This window comes from Tamandua tetradactyla, chromosome 11 (genome assembly GCF_023851605.1).
Source record: "Tamandua tetradactyla isolate mTamTet1 chromosome 11, mTamTet1.pri, whole genome shotgun sequence".
Taxonomy (NCBI): Eukaryota; Metazoa; Chordata; class Mammalia; order Pilosa; family Myrmecophagidae; genus Tamandua; species Tamandua tetradactyla.
The window spans coordinates 413,136-437,879 of NC_135337.1; the positions used below are offsets into that span (position 1 = coordinate 413,136).

A 24,744-nucleotide genomic window follows, 5' to 3' on the forward strand; every position below is an offset into this window, starting at 1 on the left:
AGGAGCTTGCGGCTCTTCTGTCTCTTCCTTTTCTCCACCAATGGCCTTTTGGTCATGTCACTTCTCATTAAAACTTTCCCTGAGAACAGGCAAGACAGACTCGGATGCAGACACGACCTATGGATCATGGAGGATGCTGAAACCACCCACCAGAGCCAGGTCCTGAAAGTTTCTGGGGAATACAACTTCTAAGTAGTTGCTGTTGGATGGATTCCATTAGGCTCATCCCACAGACAAGGTAACTGTGCATATGTCATCAGGAGCCAATTCAGCCCATCCAACATGCTTTATTTGGTTCACGTGAGGTTGACCCGTTTGTAACTTCTCTTGGAAGATGAGTGCATCCAGCAACACCAGGCCTGCCTTCCCACATAGGGAGGTGATATGTGCCCCGTTACACATAACAGGCTCTTCAATTTGCCACGGTTCCTGCAACTCCCTGTCTGTCATAGTCCCAACTCATTCACTCATTTATGACCCCTGCCCGGCTCCTTATGGGCCTCTGAGGCTGTTATCCTGATTTGGATCAAGTGCCGGGAGAAATTTATTTCTGCTTTAAGATGCAGTCTTGAGAAGCACAATTCATTAATTTGTGGCTACAAGCCATTTACTGCTAACAAGTCACTTTTACCTCTCTGGGCTTTGGTTTCCTCCAATATTTGTAAAAGAAGGGCATGGATGTCTAAGGCCCTTTGCATTAATTATGCAAACCTTCCCCATTCAAGTTTAACCCTAAAATCCATTTTAATACTCTCCAAGGGTCGGGTCCAGCTTGCTTTCCAGACATGATCTCACTCAATCCTCCTTGTGCTACAGATTCACATTAAAAGTCCAGAGCAGATTACAACAAGGTGATACATACAATGAGGAAAGCTATCCCTGCAGCCAGCTACCTCATCTTCCCCCCAGCCACAGCCACTTTGAGTTTGATTTACCCTGTGTGAATCCATAAACTAGAAGGGTAAAGGGGTCACCCTGGATGAGTACTGAGTTAATGGGGATACTTGTAATCTCTCAGGAGAAAAGAAAAATCACTTTAGCTCTATTAACAGCTCAAGTTTCCTCTCGTATTCCCAAAGAGTGGGGCTCACTCAGCTGCTCCAAAAGGTTAGGAAGGAATGTGATGCCCCCTAAGGGAATGGGCTAATAGTGAAGAAATACAGAGAATATGTCTGGGGATTACAATTTATGACGACAACCAACAAACCGAAATGCAAAGAGAATTGGGGCATGCCCTCCCCCACCACACACATACTAAGCAGTAATATTGGTTGTAAATCCTCATGTGTCACCCAAGTCTGGAAAGAACTTGTCTATCTTTGCCCCAGTTTCTCAAATTCAAGTGTTTCTAGTTTTTTTTTAGAAAAGCATCTCCCCATGAATGACTCATGCTCAGATAACATGAAGAATCTCCAGGGTACTTAGAGCTCTCCTGCACAGATGCACAAACATAATCTTTCCCCCAATATTTAAAAATGAACTGTTCTGTCCCTCAATAAGCCTTATCCTTTATCTTCCCATCTCATCTATCTTCCAATACTAATACCACTAAATTACATTATTAATGTTCTTGCCAAAACACTCTCCTACTTAATTTGAAGAACCAAGAGTTTTCCAAGCACAGCCCACCCACAAGCTGTTCACTCACTTAATTTCTGCATCGTCTACCACCCATATCTCCCTGATATGCTGTTTAGCAGTGATTCAGATATTGGATTCAAACGACAGATCCAAATGCAATCTCCCGTATTACTAGCTTTTCTTACAGTTTTTTGGGGTGATTAGGTTCAGAATAATCAGAAAATAATCATTCTACCAAAGCCATCCATCTCCTCTTGATACTCTGATGCTTACAAACTGTGCCTTCATGATTTCTTCCAGTAATTTTCCAAATATAGTTGGTTTATTTATGGTCAGAAATATCCAAAGCACCCAATTTTTGCTTTGCTTGAAAATGGCCACTGACTCAGCTCCTTTCTAAGCGTCCACTAGTCTAGTCTTACAATACTGGGGGAAGTGGTGGAGATGTGAGATCTTTCCTTCCGTAGCAAAGGATAATGCCATGATAGAGCTTACAGAGATATTTTCTGCAAGGCTGTTACAGTGCTTCTTTGCAATCTGCACATTTGGTATCACTGTCTACTTCATTTATAACCACCCTCGCTGAAGCCTGGGGGCAAAGTGCCTTTTTCAGAGGCATTTTCTATCTTTTAAACACCTTTTTTATATAGTTTTCTTATCATAAACATAAATCCATAAGGGGAAAATACTATTTTCTACAGCAGTGTTCAGAATGAAGAACTGAGTCCTGGTTGTTACTATGGGGCTTTTAGTTTCATTTCATAACTTGTATCAAGAAGTTGCTTATGTTCCCCACACGAAAAGTACAAAGGTGAATAAAGCGTACCCTGTTATCAACACATTCAGTCTGGTGGGAGAGGCCGACGCATGATTCAAAGAGACAAGTACTAAAATAATGATATTAAAACAGGGATTTCAGAACATAAATTAGAGTGCAATTAATTTTGTCCTGGTTGGGAGGTTAGGATCTAGGAGAGCTCTGGAAAAAAGAGATGACTGAATCTAGGTCTGGAAAGGTGGGCATAAAGATACACAGTACGTGACAAAGACCCCCTCCCACCCCCACCCCACCCCACCCCCCAAAAAAGGAAAATGAAGGTTGCATTTGGGGCTCGGCTTTCATTTCGTTCCTCCTGCCTGAATAGGCAACAACAGTTCCCAGGACCCCTTCCAACTTTCTTTTCACCTTTCCCTCCCTTAATCCTTCTTCCCCTGAATACTCATTTCAACAGCGGGGATTAAGGGGAGCCAGAATCTGTCCCTTCATTTCCACCTCCTTCCTCAAATACTATAAGATTCATCTAACTTATTTAGAACCTCCAAAGATAATTTCAAATAGCGTGAGTAAGAAAGTATCAGGACTAGGTTTGCACTTCTATAAAAATACATACAAATACAGATTAGAAGCAAACCTGAAAAAGTAAAAAGTTTCTGGATTTAGGGTGGTAGGAAATAGAAGTGAATTGTTTTTCCTTTTTTACACTAAAAAAGTTAATTCTTATTTTAAAAAACATTTTAGAGAACATATTTTGATTTAACATATATTGCTTTTCTAATTAATGTCCTCAATACGTGAGGGATTAGGCCCAGTGTAGACTTCTCAAACATGACTCCAAATGCAAGAAAAGGGGAGCACACATAATAAGACAGGAAGATTGCTGAAGCTTTTTATTTATTGAGGTCCCCACAGTGTTAACTGAGCCAAAAACACAGTGTGTTCTAATTCCCATATTGTAAAAGTTCTTTTGGCAAGAATTGCTAGATTCTGGTTGAAACTGAACAAAGCTTTCTAATGTTCAAAGGTCCATTTTTCATATTTTAAATGCATTCACATTCAACCCTTGCAAACATAAAAGGGTTAGAAGCAGAGAGAGAACTGTGACCTACTTTCTTTAACGTGCAGTGCTAGCCCTGAGAATTTTTTAATGGGAAGGTTCCACAAATAGGGCCAATTTAGGAATAAAGACATCACAGGTAAAAACTTCTGGACTGCCTGTGCATAACTTTATAGCTCAATATGTCACCGTCCATTAGAATCTTCCTCAAGACAAGTCTTGTACTGAATGAGCATCACGATTATGGACAATCACCCACCACCACTGCTGCTGCCACAATCTATTGAGTCCTGATACTTTATATGTATTTATTCATTCAGTCCTCACAAAGTCCTATAATGTAGGTAGTTAACCCTATTTCATAGATGTGAAAACTAGAGACCTAGTCAGAAACTGAACTTGAAACCTCTGCTTGACTCCAAACTTTTACTCTTTCCAATATGCCCTAGTTGTATCCACATATTTACCCAGAACCTCCTTTTTACCTGCCTTGACTCCAGAGAAATGACACCTGAGAAACTGAACTGAAGGGAAGGGTGGGCACTGCGGTGCTAATGAGATGGCATTTAGACTCAAATTCTGACACCAATTTGTTTGGGAAAACTCATCCCCAATGGGCGCAGCTCACTCTGTATTTTAGCACTTGTATAAAAGATGCCCTGTGACAAATGAATTAAAAACCTAAAAGGGAAGTAGCTAGCGTGGCTTTTGAAAAATGTTCTAATCTGAAAAGTTGTCATCCATCCATTTTATACTTCCTTATCCCCATCCAAATTTCTCCAGAATATTCACTCCTTCAAGAGCCCCTTCTGTAAACAACACTTAACATTATCCCTAAAGACGAAGGGAATAAGTCTACAGGTAGGAAGGGTGATAGGAATAGACACAATCAAAATGTAAAATACCCTTCGTGAGCAAGTTCTAAGGCTTCTCCTTCCATCTTCTTTTCTCTTACCAAAAGAAACACTGAGTTTATCTACCATCTTTCAAACGTTGTCACATATCCCCCACTTGGCACTGGAATTGTATATTTAAATGTAAATGGAGCAGAAGTCACAGATGCAGAGTCCAAGATGACTGTATATAATAAACACTATGAGATTATTTTTTTCTCAATAACTGCTATACATATGAGGGCTTCATTGGCGAAGCCCCTCAAAGCAGAGAGTCACTTGTGAGCACACTGACGCAGGGTGGGCTACCTTGGCACCAAAGTACTAACACTTACTTTCACCCAGTACAGACTGCAATCACACCCTTCGCTCAACAGCCTATTCACTGACAGTGCCTATGGCCAAATGGAGCTCCGGCAGCCGCGCTCCTGAGTGCTGGTCTTCAACAGCCACCACGAACTACAAACGTCAGCGTGCATCTGCAACAACTGCTCTACATTTTATGACTTTTTGCTCTCGCACTGTCTTTATCCTCAAAGGAATTAACATTCTTTTTCTTGGTGCTATCCATCAAGGTTAAGAGCAATTGCCTGATAATATAAAAAAGGTAAAAGACAACTCATGTAATTATTTCCCTCATTTTGCCTTCTGAGGTCATCAGACTTTCAAACATCCAATAAATTCTCCTACCCATCACCTGAGTCCAACAAGACACCTGTATCTCTCTTTCCAAAGAGACAGGTAAAAAAACCTCTGCTTTGGATTCAGTTACACCACCCAGGGACAGTGTAGCCTCTCCACCCACTTCTATGCCTTAGCTTGTGCTTTTCTTATAGTAAAAAAAAAAAAAAAAAAAACTTCATTAACAACCAGATAAACGAGGCACTAAGAAATGCTCATGCTTCTCACACTGCAGCAGGCGGTTCAGTCCATCTCAGAGTCTTAGCCCGCAGATCAAGGCACAGATTCTTTTCATCTATCTTTTTATTCACATGTACTCTTTCACTGTTCCTTTTCTTTATAATGTCTAATTTTTATCATCTTAAAAGTATTACATACTCCTTGAAGAAATTTTGAAAACTAGAAAAGCATAACAGAGAAAAACAAAAATAATTTTTAAAAACACTAAAGGCAACACAGTAAGATTTTTAGGTATTTTTGTTTAGATCTTTATTCATTTGCCTGTGTGAATTCTACAAAACGGAAATAATATTGAACACACAGTTTTGTACCTCGCCTTTAGTTATTTTGCTGGAATCAAAGGCTTAACTACTGTGCGTTGAGAGGATGAGGAAGAGTCAGAAGATGATAAGAGGAAGGAGGCAGGTTAGAAAAAGAGAAGAAGAAAATTTTAGCAACATTATGGGCCAGGTGAGATTAGAAAGGATGAATTTAGGGTCTACCTTCTCAGTATGACTTTAAAATGTACTAAAACAAAGCTTATAGGTTTCTAGAGGATTCGAAAACCAACCAAGAGTCGGTTGTTAAGGCAGTTGGAAATTCTAAAGCACTGCTGGGAACATAATCCAAATAGCTGACCCTGAGGTCTAAGCTTAGTAGGGAGATAAATGAGATAAGGAGCAGATAACCTGGAAGATATGTAGGCTGGGGAACTGGTCATTCGGAAAGAATGGGAAGGGCGAGCCCCAGTGGCACAAGGGTTCTCGCCTGCCATGCCGGAGACCCGGGTTCGATTGCCAGTGCCTGCTCATTTCAAAAAAAAAATGAATGGGAAATCGGAGACCTGATCTTTGGTTAGGGAATATAGTTTCAGAGTTAAGGATGCTAAGGGTGAAGAATTTAGAGTAAAGATGAGCTACCAAGGATGTCTGCGCTTACAGAATACTGAGGCAAGCTAGAGTTGAGGAACTGTTAAGGTCCAGGGGTAACTGATTTATGCTTCTGTGTGGTGATGCCGCTAGGACCTCAGCTCTGAGGGCCAGGTCTTTACGTGATTCGCTATCGTGTACCCAGCATTCAAGGAGTCTAGATCATAACAGGAATAGGATGCGCCTTTCTTAAACAACGAATAAATGCAGTTGGAATGTATGATGACACCAATCCTTGCTAACTCTAATCTGCTGCATCCATTCCATGATAAGGAGCAGCCTACCCAACAGACTTTCACACCAGGGGGCAGGGAATGTCCTTCGGAAAGTTTTTAATTGAACATCTGCTAAGCGCTAGAAACAATGTTAGATGTTGAAGATTTAGAGGTAAAAACAGTCTTTTCCTCTATCAAACTTGGAGTATGGGGAATACCAAATAAAGGAACAACCTACGGCTATGACAGAGTAGGTAGGGCACACTCTGACTACAGAAAAGCCCCAGAACTAGGGCTGTAAACACCCAGGAATGATCCCAAAAGGAGTATGCTGAAGTTAGCCTTTGGAAGAGAAACAAAGTTGTCCTAGCAAAGTGGGGACTAGGTCCGTGGGTGGGAACAGCTGGTGTATGAGGCCCACGCTGGTCATTTCAGCTCAGGGTGGGTGACACGACAATCACTCAGAACCACCTCCACGGACCCGTGGGCACTAACGCTGCTCCCATCGTCCCAATAACCCGGAAATCTCTACCCAATGCACAGGAGAATCCTTGCAAACCCAAACCAGTTCCAAACTTCATATGTTGTTACATTAGACACCAATGTAAATTTCTTCTTGTTTTAAAAACATAATCCCATAACAGCATTTCTTTTCTTGTTTCTTCTTTTCCAATCAACATCCTAATATGGTTGCACAATTTTGATGTAATTTATATCCATTTTTACTTTCTTATTTTAAAATTTTCTGTTTATTCCTGTTTCAGGAAACAACTTCAAGACGGTAACAGATACTAATAGTGACAGTAAATAAAACATTTTATCCTAGACAAGGGTAAAAGTTGGGAATATTGCTACTGATACACTTAGGATACACCACACTATGTGTGTGTGCCTCGGTTTCCCCCTCAGTAAAACAGGTATGCAGGTCTTAAAAAAAGGTATTTAAATGGGATAAAATTTCAATAAATATCAATAAAATATTAAATAAATTTGCAATGGATTTTCAAGGACTAGAAGTATTTGACAGAGTTATTCTACTTCTAAACATCTATCATTCAAAATAATCTTAGGGAAGAAGACACGTTAGGCACCTAGATTTTATCAAGTATTATTTAGAATAGTTAAGAACTGGAAAACTAAAAGCCTCAGTAAAGGGGAATGCTTACGTAAAGTATGGTAATTGCATATGCCATGCAAGTCCACATTACAAATAATAATATTCCACATCATGAAATTTAAAATATGCTTATTTTTAAATTGTGTTAAATATTTGCAATTATCCAATTTTCTTGTCAATCAACACTTTCCACATATCAGCAATTATTGTTTATTTTCAACCCTTCCACACAGCTATAATGAGAAGAGACAAAATGCAGGTTACCTCTTTTCTATGTGGCCTTGGAGAAGCCATGGGAGAAAGAAGTTTCTGCAGAGTGAGACAAGTAGAAAAGGACTGGAAATAATGAAAATGAATTAAGAGAAAGAGTATCACAAACCATTAAAGTACTACAAAAATACAAGTTGTTGTTGTTATTTAAAAACTCGTTACAGGGTGGGCCATGGTGGCTCAGCGTCAGAGTTCTCACATGCCATATCAGGGACCCGGGTTCGATTCCCGGTGCCTGCCCATGCCAAAAAAAAAAAGGAGGAACTCATTATAAATAGTTCTATGACTAATAAAATGCTTCAGACATGAGGCCTCAGGAAAAACAATTAAGAGCATGCTTGTCTGGGTGACTACCAATCTCAGAAGTTTCTTTGAGATCCAGGAAAACAAGGCCTCAGTGTATATGAAGGTTTTAAACAGAATTCGGGCAGAGCCACCTCGGGTCATCATGACGTCTCATTTATTCTGATCTTTCTTCTAACTTTAAATGCTACTTGAATGTTTGCCAGTGACAACTTGTGGAAAGTTCTGAGCCCAGCTTGCAACGTTATTTATAAAATAGTGCTCATTTCAATAGGTGCAGTGCTCCGGGGCCTTCGCTGAATGAATGGATGCGCAACCCAGCCTTGTAGAAATGATCCCCCCAGTCAGGCAAGCCACCCAGGCTGGAGGGGCCACCACCGTGAGCACCAGCCAACCTGTCTCTTCAGAGTCAAGACCAAACCCTCCCCAGCCTTCTGCATTTTAAATGTAGCTTTGCCATGTGAGCTGAAGAAGATGCAGGGAAAGAGGGGATGGAAGCATGGAGGGACATGGTCCAGTCTGATCTGGTATGAGGGAAATAAGCAAGGTGGGGGATGGGGAATGAAAGCATTGATGAGGGCAAATTCCTCAAGCCAGAATCCAAGTATAGGCCTATTTAAAAGTGGACCTGGGGTGCAAGGGCAGTTCAGTGGTAGAATTCTCGCCAGCCATGAGGGAGACCCGGGTTCAATTCCCAGTCCATGCACTTCCCCAAAAAGCAAACAAACAAGAAACCAAACAAGCAAAAAAAATTCAACAAGTGGTGCTGCATTACAGCAAAAAAAAAAAAACAAAAAACAAAAACAAAAGCAAAAACAAAAAGTGGACCAAGTTGCAAAGGCAGAGATTTTCCTTACCATAATTGCTACCAGTCCTAATGTTAAATAGGAAATACATGCTGTAATAGTAGAATGATGAAAATAAGCATTTTGCTGACACAAAGCGCGTCTACAAAGCAGCAGTGCCAAGGTAAGCAAAGACATCAGAATAAATAGACCTTCATGCACCACCACTCCCTACTTGTGTGGAGCACAGCAAATTACTTAATCTCTAGCCTCAGCTGCAAACTAGGGGGAACTGTCATTATAGTTGTAACTCCACATTAGTAAATGGGACTCTGTACAGTAAACTCACCATGAATTCAAAGAGAAATATATGTTCTTGTTTCCTCTCGGTTAAGAGTTAATATGGAGCAGATTAATTGCAAATAAGTTATCAATTAGGGTCACTTGGATATAATATAACTACGATAACTGGATATCTTGTCTCACTTGAAGGCTGTACTTTAACTTTGCGGGAGAAGAGAAATAAAACCAAAATTCCTAAATTTTGAAACACTGCCTTTATTTTTCTTGGATGCTACTTCTTCAAATTGTCAGAGCTACAACAGGCAAATTCTGTTAATGCTTGCATTTTACTAATCAAATTACAGGGTAATATTTCCTAACCTTCAGACTTAAGAATAACCCTTAAAATTTTCAAGTTCACTTTTTCTTATTTGAGAAGTTGTATAAGGTTCATATATGATTTGCCTGAGTGTTAGTCAGCTTTTCCATGGACCAGAAGAAACAAGAACATTTCCACCTAAAAGGGGAATAGAATTAGTAATAACTTTTTCAGCATTTAACAATATGGTAAGCTGACTAATGCCCACCTCCCCCAAAGATATTCATATTTTAATTTCCAGAACCTGTGAATCTATCACCATACATGATAAAAGGGACTTTGCATATTATACTTCAGGATCTCCTTTTCAATTAACTGTGTATTGTAGTAATGCATACACCAGTCATAATTTTCCACTTTAACCACTTTCAAGTGTACAGTTTATTACACCTACAATATTGTGCTATCATCCTCAAAACCTATTACACAAATGTTTTCATCACTTCAAACAAAAACTCTGTACCCATTAAGCAATAATTCCCCATTCTCCTCACCCTCCGGCCCCTGGTAACCTGTAAGCTACTTTCTATCTCTATGACTTTCCTTTCCTAGGTATTTCATATAAGCGACATCATACGATAATTTGTCTTTTTGTGTCTGGCTTATTTCACGTTGCATGGTGTCTCTAAGGTGATCCTTGTTGAAGCACCCATCAGAACTTTGTTCCTTTTTATGGCAAATCATATTCCATTGTGTGTATATATCACATTTTGCATGCTTGGGTTACTTCTACCTTTTGGCTATTCTAAATAACACAGCTATGAACACTGGTGTACAAATATCTGTATGAGTTCCTGCTTTCAAATCCTGAAGGCGTGCAGCTGGAAGTGGGATTGTTCAGACATTTAGTGATTTGGTGTTGAACTTCCTGAGGCATGCCAAACTGATTTCCACAGTGGCTAAACCATTTTACAATCTAACATAAATTAAGAATCTTGAGAGGGAAAATTATCCTGGATTACCCATGTGGGCCCAATGAAATCACAAGGGTCTTTAAAAGAGGGACACAAGAAGTTCATAAGGAGAAATGGAGATGTGATGATGAAAGCAGAGGCCAGAGTGACACCATCTTTGGAAGGGGCCACAAACCAAGGAATGCAGATAACCTCTAGGGCTGGGAGAAGTGGAACGGCTCCTCCCTTAAAGCTCCCTGAAGGAATGTAACCCTGAGAACCTATTTTCAGACCTTGATCTCCCGCCCTGTACGATAATACATTTGTATTGTTTTAAGCCACTAAGTTAATAGCCATTCGTTACAGCAGCAATAAGAACTAATAGAAACAATTACCCTGAAATACCACACAAAACCCTAGGGCTTAAGGGGTAGAGTTACCAGCTCAGATAGGTGAGCACTAAAAATTTAGAGCAGTAGAGGCTGCTTACCTGATTGATATTAGACTTACAAGGTGAAGAAAACTACCCTCATCAGTTTCTTCATCATCTTCAAGGGCTGCTTTCTTTGACAACTCTTACCCTATTCATGGATATCAGGGTGATTAGTGACCAAAACAGCATTTCTTAAGGCCAGTGTATTCATGAGAGATTCGCGGTTCCAGAACCAACTACACTCTCCTCAAATGATTTAATGAAGGCGTTGGCCTCAAGTCAGAATACCCCCCCCAGGGGGGGACACTCCCATTGAGCTGTAGAGGCGAAAAGGATGCATATCAAGCTAACTCTGAGAACTCAAATACTCAACACCTGTATTTTGTGGTTAGCCTGAGTAAGATAAAGAGCAAAGGGGCTCCTGTGAAGAATCCCTCAGAGCCGGCTTTTCAGAGCTTCGCACAATGAAATACGGGTTTAGACACACAGTCTTATGCTTATCCTTAAGCACAGAAATAGGCAGCTTCAAGAACCAACTCAGAAACTGAGTGTCCTATAAGATTCAAGTGAAGCAATGAAGAGCATAGGACTTTGAATTAGATCATTCCAGGCTGCACTTCTTCCTTAGCTGTGTATCACCTTAAGCAAAATTTTTAATCTCTCTAAAGAGAGACTGATTTATCTTAAAAATGGGTATAGCAACACATCTCATGGGGCCATGAGGATTAAGTGAAATGAAACATGCAGAGGAATTAGCACACATCGAAAGTTTAGTAAATGGTAGATTTTATTCTCTGAATCCCTCAAATGGGGCTTTTCCACTGTGCTTCCAGAGCAGCCAATGCATGTCTCTGCCTTAGCCCTTCCGTATTAAAAGCATAGATGAAGAAAATGTAAAGCTCGTAAGGGCAGAGCCCTAGTCTCATCCACTGTTTTATCCTTAGTTCCTTAGTGCCTATATAATGCCTACATGTACTGGACTTTTATGAACGTCTTTAGAACTGATCTCATCTGTGAGTTAGGGAGGATGCAAGACTTCAGCTATGATCTGTGATTATAAGATTTTTCCAACTGTGTCCCATTACATGATGAAATAAATTTAGCAAGTTACAATCAACATTTTTAAAAACAAAAGATAGGATAGAAAATATCAGAGTATAAAACACATAGTAAGGTTAAGTACTATTAATAAAACTTTTGTTTTAGTCACATATATGAATGTACTTGGTTGCAATGTAACTATATTTCTTATTGTGGGTAGGGGTAAAAAAAAAAGTTGTGAACTTTCTGACTATTCCACCTTGTCAACATTTGATATTTTCTCTTTTTCATTTTAGCCATTCTAATATGTGTATAGTGGTACAGGCCTGTAGATCTAAGTTGTATTTCCCAGATAAGCACTGGTATAGAACACCTTTTCACAGTGTCTCAGCCATTTGGATAGTCTCTTTTGAAATCACTTTAGAAAATGACTTGGCAGTATCTATTAAAGCTGAACAGATTTCCAGCAATTCTACTTGTACGTATTTACCTAACAGAAATGAGCACATATGCTCACCAAAGGACATGTATAGGAATATTCATAGCATTACCACTCATAATAGCTCCAGACTGGAAATTACCCAAATGCCCAACAAGAGTAGAAAGGATAAAGTATGATATTTTCATGCAATAGAGTCCTGTATAGAAGAAAGAAAGAATGAATTACAAGTACACATGGCAAGATGCAGAATCCCAAAAACATAAGGTTGAGTGAAAGAAACCAGATGCTAAAAGTACATGGTGTATAATTTCATTTATGTAAAGTCCACAAACAGCAAAACTAATCTGCAGTTGTTAAAAACCAGGATAGAGGTTATCCTTGGGGCCAGAGGAGGGCTTCAGAGATGCTGATAATGTTCTATTTCTTTGTGACAATTACATGGGTATCGTTAGGTGTGAAATTAACGGGTCTGTAAATGCATGATTTGTGATTTTTCTGAATTTGTCTGAATTTTTATATCTAAACCTAAATGTTTTTTAAAGTCTGAAAGACACTTATCTAGAGCAAGAATCCTTGAAACATTCACTCTTATCGCCATCAAGCGGTCATCCAGCCTTTGCTTGAGTAACTCCAGGGTCAGGAATTTCTTAACCTACCCCAGTAGTTCATTTGTTAGCAAGTTTTTGCTTTACATTAAGCTGTTACTTGCCTCCCTACAACTTGCTCCACTCAGTGCTTGTTCTGTCCTCCTGAGAGATTCTAAACTGGTCTGATCCCTCCACCACCAATGTTCCCAAATCTCTGAAGGGAGGGATCAGACAGCTCTCCATCTTCTCTTCCAAACCACACAGCCCTAGTTCCTTTCTCCACCACTCAAGGTAGGACTTTCGGTCCTCTCATGTCCCTTGACTGTACTTCTTTTATCTGTTGATGCCCAAAGCAGAGCACAGTTCTCTAGGAAAGGCCTGAGGAGAACAGAGAGGAGCAAAGGATAGAATCCTTACTTGCGAATCTAGAGAAAGCTTCAACTTGCCCTTTCTTCAAAATTCACATCATACCATTCACTCCTGTTGAGCTTGACAACCAACTAAACCCCCCTAGGTCTGTTTCATGTGTACTGTTAAGTCCCCAAATTGTCTTTTGTGTTCAGCCTGCATTCTCTTAGGAGTCAGAATGTTCATTTTGCCCCATCCCAGTACAAAGCTAAATCCTCAGGATGGAGGAGTATCTGTTATGGCAACAGCTTTGGAATACAAAATTTTCATCTTTCACTCCTCCTACCTTTTGAAAAACAGAGTCTTTGTCTAGATAGATGATCCTTCTCCTTACCCTCTTGTGTGTGTGTGTGTGTAAGCGCCTTTTAAAAGTATATTTGGGGAAGAAGTGGGGTTGGAGAAAACACAGTTCCACCAGACATCTCCAAGACCCGACCTAAGAGCAAGCTGTCACCCTGGCCCAGACAAAGCCTGAGCAATGACGGGTGCCCTGGTCTCTTTTTTTTACTCCATTTGCCTCCCAAAGTCAGCTCCACCTGAAACTCTGCTGATGAGCCTGCTGGGTTCTGCTCACTCAGTCCTTCGATTTGTGTGACGACTAGAGGGTGAGGTTGAGAAGGAAAACGTGGCAGAAAGTGAGAGCAAGTCTGATACTGTTCGTGGTATCTGAAATGAAAGATGTCTCTAAAGAAAGACCTGCAGGAATCCCCATAGTCTGTAGAGAAGAGAGTCCCAAGAACAAGATGAGACAGAGAAATATTTCTACAAAAACTTCCAAGCTCCTTCACTGGACATTTTTAACATCAAGACGAGGTGGCAGGGGGATTCATTCAACAAGGAAACCACAGGATAATAGAACATGTGCAGGAGGAGGAGGGAAGTGGGTTGGGAATGAAAGAGGAGCCGGCACTGAAAAAGAGAAGCTGTCAAAAAGAAGCCCCGTTGTGGGGGGCGGAGGATGGGGGCGTGGGGGGGAAGGGAGGGGGACACCAAGCCCAGAATACAACCCAAAAGAAATAACTCACGGACCGCGTCCACATCTGCTCCATTTCCCAGGCGCTCTCCTCAGCCTGGAGCGCAGACAGCCCCGGGAAAGAAGCAGCCTTGCCCACGAATCTCCAGGGTCAAAAGCAGCGGCTTTTCTCCCTCCCGGGCTCCTTCTTCCTGTGTCAGCGAAGAGACAGCTCCAGCTCCCTGCTTTTTCAGAAACCCGTTTGACGTGGCCAAGGCTCCCGCTCACGGCGTGACCGGCACAAGGGAGGGGACCTGGAGGAAGCTGGCCTGGGAGCAGAGCGGCGCTCGGAGCTGCTTCGGGAGCCGGGCCCGAGGCGGCCTGGCGCGGCGCGCACACCCGCGCAGGCTGGACGCGACCGGCTGGCACGGGAGGCTCGGCCCCAGCGGAGCTGTCAACCGCGAGGGGAGGCGGGGCTCCCGCAGCCAGTGAGCTCCGCGCAGAAACCGCCCAGGTTACGCGCTGCTTTCTCTGTCCATCACCCCCGCGCCTCTCTGGCTAGCTGAAATCAGTGGTTTGGGCAGAAGGGCAGAGGGCTAAGCCGTCCGTTCCTCGCCCAGCACAGTGAGAGGCTTTAAACGAAAAGAGAAGTGGTCCACTTATCTGCCTGAATCACCCGAGTCACAGGTCATCCTAGAGCCAGAGCTGCAGTATGGGAAGGGTCAGGTGGCATCCTAGCTGGGCGCAGATGTATGCACGAGATGGTCATGGGACAACATGTTACTTTCGTAGAGATCTGTGAAGTCAGTCTCACACTGCTCTGCAAACAGACAGGAACCTTCCTCGGGAAGAAAGGCGTGCTGGCGAAACCTTGCAGCCTCATTAAGGGCCTCCAGCTCAGAGCCTTCCCTTGACTTGATGGCATTCTACCTCCCTGGTTTTCTGTTTCCCCAGCACAGAGGCAACTGGACTCTACCACTAGCTTCAAGGAGCAGAAGGTTCAAGCACTTCCTAGCACATTAAAAGGCTTCAAGACAATGGCCATCGAGTCCCGAAATCCCCTCCACAGCAGTTCTAAGATCATGGAAAATGTTCCTTTGGAGATGGTCTTGCCTGAAACCCTGTTCCACTTATGCAGATAGGTTTAAACAAGTCAGAAATGCCTCAATCAAAGTGCTCACAGCCCTGAAGCTCTTTTTTTAGCTCTAAAATAAATCTTTTTTTATTTAAATAAATTTAAATAAAATTTATTTAATTTATTTAAATAAATCTTTTTATTAAGTGACATAATCACTACCTCTAATTTGCAAAAAGCTTTATGATGCCAAAACGTAGCGATGTTAATCTAGTTATACCTGTTTCAGAAATGACAAACTTGAGACCCAGGCTCAAAGTCTCTGCTAAGGCTCTGATACAAGTTGATCTCTTTGTGGTGTGGCCCTTTCAAACACGTTTCCTGAATTTCCAGCGCTATGACCAACAAGTCTCCTCCAGAAAGAATTCACTCTCTCAGGTATCCTAGGAGTTGAACTCACTTAGGACTCTGGCACGCCTGAGTATTTGTCAGCCGTTGGGAAACCTATATTCTTGGAGCAAACCCTCATGCTTCCCATCTCTGTAGATTAATTAGTTCCTCTAATTATCAATATAGAGTATGGATGGGGAGGACAGGATAACATTAAAAAACCTGATGACAGTTCAGAGGAACTGTATATAAGCCCATAAATCTATAATTCCACACCAGAAACGACTAGTTTGTAGCCGAGGCCACACTGCTGCTGAGCTTAGAAGTTACCAGGAAATAGTTAAGGTCCAGAGTCACTCCAGACCAAGCTCACAGACCACCTGTCCTGACAAGAATCTCCTGCTGCCTGAGGCAAAAAAAAAAAAAAAAAAAAAAAATGTATATAAGGGGCAGGAAGGGTCAGATTTCCATCTTGCATACCAAAGATGGTGCTATTTTTGGTTTTGCCTTAAATCAAATTACGGGGCTACGGAGTTGAAAAGGAACTCTATGCAGAGCCAGACATGCATTGCATTCAAGAAATGACAGCATTAACTAGGGGAACCATGAAGTCTCAAAGGAAGGCTAGAAAGCATGCTCATTCATTTTTAAAATAACTTTTTACAAGGTTAAATAATACTTACTAATTTGTTAAGCTGCTGGAATGCAATATACCAGAAATGGAATGGCTTTTTAAAAGAGAATTTAATAAGTTTTAACCTTATAGTTCTAAGGCTGAGAAAATGTCCAAACCAAGACACCAACAAGAAGTTACCTTCACTCAAGAAAGGCTGAAGCCATCTGGAGCACCTCAGTTGGCTGACAAGGCATCTGGCTGGTGTCTGCTGGCCTCTTGCACCTGGGATCCCTTGCTTTCAGCCTCTGTTGCTGTGGGGGTTTCTCACTTTGTTTCTCTGGGGCTGTCTTTCACCTCCTGGCTTCCTTTGGCTCTTTCCAGTTTCTGGTTTGCTTAACATCTCATGGGAAGGCACATGATGTCTGCTGGGCTCCAAGGATCTCCAAATATTCGTGTCTCTGTTCTGTCAGCTCTGAAGCAACTGCCCTCCGAGTGTCTGCACCTGCTCTGAGCTCTCTCCAAAATGTTTCCTCTTATAAAGGACTCTAGTAAACTAATCAAGACCCACCTGGAATGGGTGGAGTCGCATCGCCATCTAATCAAAAGGTCACACCCACAATCGGGCATGTCACATCTCCATGGAGATATCTAATCAAAGGTTTCCACCCTACAATATTGAATCAGGATTAAAAGAAATAGCTGCCCCCACAAGATGGAATCAGGATTAAACCATGGCTTTTCTGGGGTACATAACACTTTCAAACTGGCACAAATACATTTATTATAAAGCCTTCGAATAATACATAAAAGTATATAGAAGAAAAGTATAGAGAAAGAAACATATATAGAAAAGAAATTACCCATAATACCAAAAGACAATCAATGTCAATAGTTTGTTGAATTTCTTTCCTGTATTTTAAAATGCATTCTCTAACTTGGAATCCCTGACACATATAAAAGTATATTCTTGAGAAGAGAAATTGCTTTTTTATTTTTAAAATTGACTTTATTGTCAAAAGAACAATATTGTAGTGTTAGAATTTTAAAGAACAATAGCCACTCATATATCCCACTCCTCCAACACAAATGTTTAAGTTTCTCCTTATTCTCTCTAATCATTATCTGTATATATTACATATCTATTTATCTAGTTACAATTGTGGCCTAGACAAAATTTTATATTCTAGGTGTCTTCTTTTAGTAGATATTTCTCCACATTAGCATTCATGTTCATTATTCTAATGTGTATAACATTTTATAATATCAATAGAATCAAAGCTTACTTAATAATAATGTTATTGTTGCATAGTTATTATACCCACAAATCACATGTTAATGAAGTTTTTTTTGCCTTCATTGTTTTATTTTCTGAAATTATTTCCCTAGGATAACTTCTTAGGCATGGGAATGTTAGCACACTGGGACTTTCTAAAAGACTGTACAAAATTACACTGCCTCAACAGCACTGAAGCGTATCATTTCCAATTTTCCCTTAATTAATAGATAAGGAAAAATTGAAGAGCTATAAGATATGTTATATATTTATACAAAGTATATAAATAATTTGTTACTGTCTGATTTTACTTTACATTTCTTATAACACTAACTAGTAAGCTACTATTTCATAGGCTTGCTTGCAAACCATTATTTGTACTAGCTATTCATGAAATCCTTCTGTGTTGAGTCACTGTATTAGTCTTTTTTTTTTTGCTGAAACTATGCTGCTTAACAAAGAGCCCCCAAATCTCAGTATTATAACAACATAAATTTTCCCACTGAAGAAGCTATGGCTCAAGTATGGGTTGACTGGCATAGGCTCAATTCTGTTCTACGTGTGTCTCTTTCCAGAACACTCACTGAAGAGACACTAACTCCCAGGCGAATATTCTTCTCATGACAGACTGCAGAAGTGCAAGAGAGTTGGTAGAGCCTTGTGCTGTCTCTTAAAGCCTCTGCTCAGAAGTGACAAACTGTCACTTCTGCCATATTCCGTTCACCAACGTAAGTTGTGTGCTCAAGGCCAAAGACAATGGCACAAAGAAGCACACTCTGCTGACAGTGCAGGAGTGGATAGTATTTGCGGATCGATCAATAATACAAGCTACCAGCCACTGTGTGTAGAACTATCGGGCTTCTTGTTATGCTTCTCTCCTCCTGGCTCCATAGTGGCTTTATCCTTCCCCACTCCATTTAAAGCTGGTTGTGGCTTTTGGTCAATGATATGTACGTTGCATTGGCCACTGAAATGCGAAAGAAGCTCTCCTGTGATCAGTTCTAGGTAGAAAGGAGAAGTTTCCACCAGCCACTACACAATTGGCCATTGTCAATTTCCACTGCTGTGTTGACCCCAGGTCAACATCATGTCAAGATGAAGCTTTCATGAACCAGTGTCCGTGAGCAACTATGACAATCAGTTTCCCTACTAACCCAAACTGAACACGTACAATGAGCAAGAATATATTTTTGGCATATTAAGCTACTAGGATTTGGAGTTTATTCATTACAGTAGCATAACCTGGGCTATCCTGATACATAATTTTTTATTCCCATTTTGAGACTGAGGCACAGAGAAGACAGTAAGCCCTGAGGATTTTTAATATAGAAAAGTCGCAGTCTTCCTCCCATATCATCTACACCACGATTTCCAGATTAGAACTCAAAAAACCTGAGTAGGTGATATTGACGAATTAAACCAATTATCTTATTCTTTGTTGAGTATACTGCTGTTGAACTGTTCAATTGATTGTGCTCTAGGAAATATCTGAAGTAGTGGAAAAGAATAAAAAATAGGAAGGTATCTGTCTTATACTCAGTTCCAAATACCCCAATTGCACTTTTAGCTTCCATTCAGTTTTTTTATTCCTCTTTCCATTTTCCTCTCCAGTTTGATTCTGAAAAAAAAGGGGTCTATTGAACAGATTACTGCACGAACTCTGATGCAATAATAAAATAACTGTTTTTAACATTTATGTGCCAGTACTCTTTTCAAAGCTTTGAGTGCACTAACTCCTTTAATCCCTGCAATAACATAGGGAGGTAAGTTCTATTCTCTTTATTTTATAAATGTCTCATGTGGAACGCAGGGAGGCAAGGTAAATTGCCTAAGTTCATAAAGTGGATTGCAACATTGAAATCTAAAATGAATCAGTCTCGTTCCAGAACACGCCTAACTACAATACACACGGCTTTTTTAATTTTGACACCTGACATTCATTGAGCACCTACCTGTGAGAACAACATATCCATGACATCTGTCACTCACTAAGTGAAGTGGACACTTGATTCAGCTGACCTGGCTAGTCAGCAGATATCTCCTTTGACTCTCACAGCTCATCATCATTTCTAAAACCTTGGGTTAAAAAAAGGCCTTTTCAGACACAGAAGAATCAAGGACAGTGTGCCCGTGGTAAATAAAACATGACCACAGAGCCTTATTTTTCCCATTGAGAGGTGCAATTTAATTATACTCTCCTTTAATCTGGGTAGGTCTTACAGACTTACTTCAACATAATGCAGTGAAAAGGGTGTTGTGGGAATTCCAAGGCATTTTCCATGCAAGACTTTTAGGATGCTTGCTTTTGAAGCTCTAGGCGGCCACCTAAGAAATCTGACTTCCCTACTGGAGAGAGACCACATGTAGGATATTATCCAGCAGTCACCACCAAGGCATCAGGCATATGAGTGAAGTTGTCTTGGAACTTCTAGAACGTCCCAGCCTTCAGCTGTATACTGTGACGTGACCCAGTCAGTGCCACATGGAGTGGACAAATTATTCAGCTGAGACATGTCTAAATTCATGACTGACAAAATCATAAAAATATAATCCAATGGTTGCTTTTTTGAGTTGAATTGTTATGCAAAAAGAGACAACGAAACAGTGTCTTAAGTGTATAAAATAATTCCGATACAGTGCCTCAATCATTCATTCAACAAATATTTACCGGGTACCATATGTGTCAGGCACTATTTGTATGCTAGGGCTGTAGCAATATATTGATGTAGACACATAAATAAAAAATAAAAACTACAATATACCAGACGGAAAGAAATGAAGCAGAATTAAGAGAGCAAATATACAAGGCAACCTTCTTACAGATGAGCAGACTAGGGTTTAGAGAGTTTAATTACAGACCAGTAAGAGAAAGTAGGTACCCCAGCTTAATAAAACTGGAGTTACACTGTGAAAACTTTCCTACAGCGTTCATAAATTAAAATCCATATGCACACACATATATGAACATACACCAATGTACGTATTAGTAATAGCAGTTGTAGTACCGCAGGAGAACCCAATGGACAGAACTGAGGCATGGATGTGTCTAGACACACAGGCTACTCACTGCTCCGGAGACAAGAGTCTGCATCTATGAACAAGCAATCTGCTCTTCAGTAGCCTTCCTGGGTGGGACCAGGAAAGGAGGGGTCAGTAGTAGGGGGAAGGGAGGTATGTGGCTCTAAGGACTATACATAGCAGGCAAAGTGGCAGCTGTGTCTCAGCCCAACAGAGATAGGACCAGAAGTAATTTATGAGATTGGAAAAGAACCCTCAGGACAAGCCGAAATACTTGGGGACAGGGAGAGGGGACTTTGTAAGAGGTTTCATTTCCTGAAGGAACAGGTGTAAGTTCAGAACTAGCTAATACTCATAGGACTTAATTTAGTTCCACAAGCTGATAAAACAGAAAATTTGGTTACCTGAGTTTATTCAATTCAACATTGGTTCAATAAACATTTACGGAGCATTGCTAGGCATTGCGTTACATGTTTAAAATCTAGTGTGGACAATGTGACTGTGTGATTGTGAAAACCTTGTGTGTGATGCTCCTTTTATCTACCTTGTCAACAGATGAGTAGAACATATGAAATAAAGATAAATAATAGGGGGGACAAACATTAAAATAAATTTAGTTTGAAATGCTAGTGATCAGTGAAAGGGAGGGGTAAGGGGTATGGCTTGTATAATTTTTTTTTCTGTTTCCATTTATTTCTTTTTCTGTTGTCTTTTTATTTCTTTTTCTGAATTGATGCAAATGTTCTAAGAAATGATCATGATGATGAATATGCAACTATGTAATGATACAGTGAATTACTGATTATATATGTAGAATGGAACGATCATATGTTAAGAATGTTTCTTCTTTGTCATATTTTTTTTTAATTTAAAAATTAGTTTAAAAAATTAAAAAAAAAATCAAGTGTGGAAACCAGGCAGGTATTTATCAAGTCATAATACAAATTAGGTTGTGTTGAGTGCTACAGTCAAGGTGCAAACAAAGGGGAACATAAAGCAAGGAGCGATTAGTTAAATTTGACTACAGAAGTATCACAAAGAAGGTAGCATCTGAACAGGACCGTGGAAGATGCTGGTAATATAAAATGTTATCACATATTAGGATATCAAAATACAGTGCTTTTATTTCTCTTGGGAGACTGCAGGTTCCAATCATCTGGAAGAGCAGGGCAGTTAGCCGAGGCCACCGGCAGGCATCACAACACTACAACTACTAGTTAAGATTACCTGAGTCACGGAAACTCGGCTTCAAATCTGCCCCATTTGTGGTCAATTCCCACCTGTGTGGCCTGGGACAAGTAACTTAAACTCTGTGCTTTCACTCCCTTATTTATAAAATAAGTTTAATAAAAAAGTAACTGCAAGGCATTGGTGAGAACGAAATGAGGTAATATGTGAAAGCTATTTAATTCATTGTTCAGTGCACATTAAACACTCAAGAAATCAGTTATTTTTACTAATATTTACACACTAGGCAGGATTCCAACCCTGTATGGAAGCTTTGAATTTTAATTTCATTTCTGCTCCAAAATGCTCTCCAGGGCTAGGCCAGTGACCCATATTTTCCATTTCTCAGCTTTCTGATTTATCAGATGAGACCAAAGCACTGGCAAGGAAAACGAATGAGAGGCTTCTTTCACTTCGAGGCTGGAATTCTAGAAACCAAACAAGTGGGCAATTCCTCTATCTTGTATTCCTCCCTTTGACTCCCCAACTTTTTCCCATCTTGAGGACTTGTGTTGTGTGAGTGTGTGTGTGTGTGTGGTGTGTTCGTGTATTTATGTATTCAGACTCATCTCGTTCACTGGCTAGCCTTATCCGTCAGCTGTAAACAAAAACCTCAAGGAAAGAAATTATGATCAGACCTTCAGACAGCTGGTGGTAATTTGCTCACACAATCCCCCTCTTCCTTTCAACACTCACTATTTATGTGCATATGTTGGGGGAGGGGAAATTATGCAAGAAATGTGGTATGCAAATTTCTGGGAAGGGGACTGGAATAATGAGGAAAGACTTGTGTGAACTGCCTGGAAATTTTTCCTTGCTTTGAACATAGATATCAAACCTGATAACTTGAAGGGACTGATGAGAAGGTTAATAAATGCATTTAGGGAACCAGAAACAATACTGGATACTAGAACAAATGAATAACTTCAGTGCATGCATGACTATCTCACCATCACCAAAACCTGAGTCATTTTCCAGGAAGAGACAAGAAATCACAGGCCACACCCAGGAACACATATTAGCCAATCTAGAGAGGTTTAAAAATCTGCAGAGATGATAACTCAATGCACTGTGTGATACTGGTTTGGGTCTGTAATTGGATTCTGAATTAGGAAAATATTGCTAAAGACAAAACAGCTATACAGCCATGCCTGTGTTTCTTGTATCATGCCATGTACTGAACGATCCTGAATCAATCAGGATGGATTTCTCTGGGTTTAAAAGTGAAGCAGACACTGAGGGTCACTACTGCCTGGGTTTCCATCTCCTCTACAGATGGAAATTTAGGGATATATCAGAAACACATCACCGGTTTTTAAAAAACTTCTCATTTTGAAAAAAGCAAACAGAAAAATAGCAAATAATACCGAAGTGCAATTCTGTAAATCCTTCACTTACATTTACCAATCATTAACATTTTACCACATTTGCCTTTTTTTCTGCCCCCTCCACATACACATACACACATACAATTATTATTATCAGTATTTTTGCTGAACCATGGGCTAGTAAGTTGCAGACATCATTACACTTCACCCCTAAATATTTCAGTGTATATCTACTAAGAATAATAAAAATTATTAAATTGTTATAATTAGGTAAAAGAATATACTAGCCCTCACCAACAGCCAACTTTTATCACTATAAAACAGAAAATTTTACATGATATTCTGAAGCATTTACATTGGATAACCTCATAAATGTCAGGAGCAAACCCTGGTAGATATTTGGCTCAAATCTGCACAAACAAGAGGGATCATCAAAATGATCACACCAGGGACAAAGGCGAAATATACAAAGACCAATTCCCTGTTCTACACTGGAAGCCAGGTTTTTTTTTTTTTTTTTGGCTGTTTAGGACAGCTGTTTCATCCTTTTCTCCAGCTGGCAAGGGTTCAGAAATGTGGAGACACAGCCTCACACAATCAAGAAAAAGTTTAATAAGAAAAATCTAGCATTTGTATATTCATTTTCATTTAAATTTTCATTCTAGCATGTAAGAAGCCAAAATATTGAGCTGACAACCCTATACAAAAGGTGAACATGCCTCAACAGTCCTTTGTCCTTGCGAAATTCACTCTGCAGTGAAGATAGGGAGTTGCAGGAGTGATGGACCCCATTCTAGATCGTACCAGTTAAGGAAAATAGCCAATACATCCAACGTTACCCACTACAATTCTTTCCAACCAAAATAATTTTTAATCAGATGAAAGTATCTCCTTTTCATGCTCAGTCTATGAAATTATAATAGATACAGAAATACAAGTTGACTCTAAATCAGAGGTATACTGGAAAGAATTAGTGTCTCCTCTATTTGCTGGCTATGGTGAGTTCTCAGAAGATAGAGGGAAAAGTCAAGGCCAGTCAACTGGTTCAACCTTTGGATTCAATGGGAAGATGTTCTGAGCAGGCAGTAGGGTAAAGCGAGTGAGGCACTCAGCTTGGGTGCAAAATTTAAGGGGCACCTGCTGTGGAAGACAGTTAGGCAGTTTGCTAAGTAAAGAACTACCATATGATCCTGCAATCCCACTTCGAGGTGTATACCCAAAAGAATTGAAAACAGGAATTGAACAGACACTTGCACGGGTATTCGTGGTAGCATTATACACAATTGCCAAAAGATGGACGCAAGCCAAGTGTCTATCAACCAATGAATAAACAGAATGTGGTTTTTACATATGATGGAACATTATTCATGTAAAAAGAAATGAAGTCCCGATACATGCGATATTACGGATAGGCCTTGAAGACACATAAGCCGGACACAAAAGGGCAAATGAGATAAGAATAAGCAAACTCATAGAGTCAGAATCTAGAATACAGGTTACCAGGGGGCAGAGTGGGCATACAGAATAGGAAGTCAGAGCTTAAAATGTACAGGGTTCCTTTTTGGAATGACG

General features: G+C 40.3%; 1 protein-coding gene across 5 annotated transcripts in view; it reads right to left on the minus strand.

Annotated features, from left to right (window-relative positions):
- Positions 1 to 14,586, minus strand: part of PDE4DIP (phosphodiesterase 4D interacting protein) — a 212,731-nt gene extending 198,145 nt beyond the window's left edge. For 3 of the 5 annotated variants that reach the window (XM_077119716.1, XM_077119715.1, XM_077119714.1), the window contains exon 1: positions 14,323 to 14,585. In XM_077119716.1, coding sequence (XP_076975831.1) covers positions 14,323 to 14,342 — 20 coding nt within the window. In that variant the 5' untranslated portion in view covers positions 14,343 to 14,585. Of the gene's footprint in view, positions 1 to 14,322 lie in introns of all 5 variants that reach the window. The other 2 variants (XM_077119707.1, XM_077119717.1) reach the window with 2 other exon arrangements.
- Between the last annotated feature and the right edge of the window lie 10,158 nt (positions 14,587 to 24,744).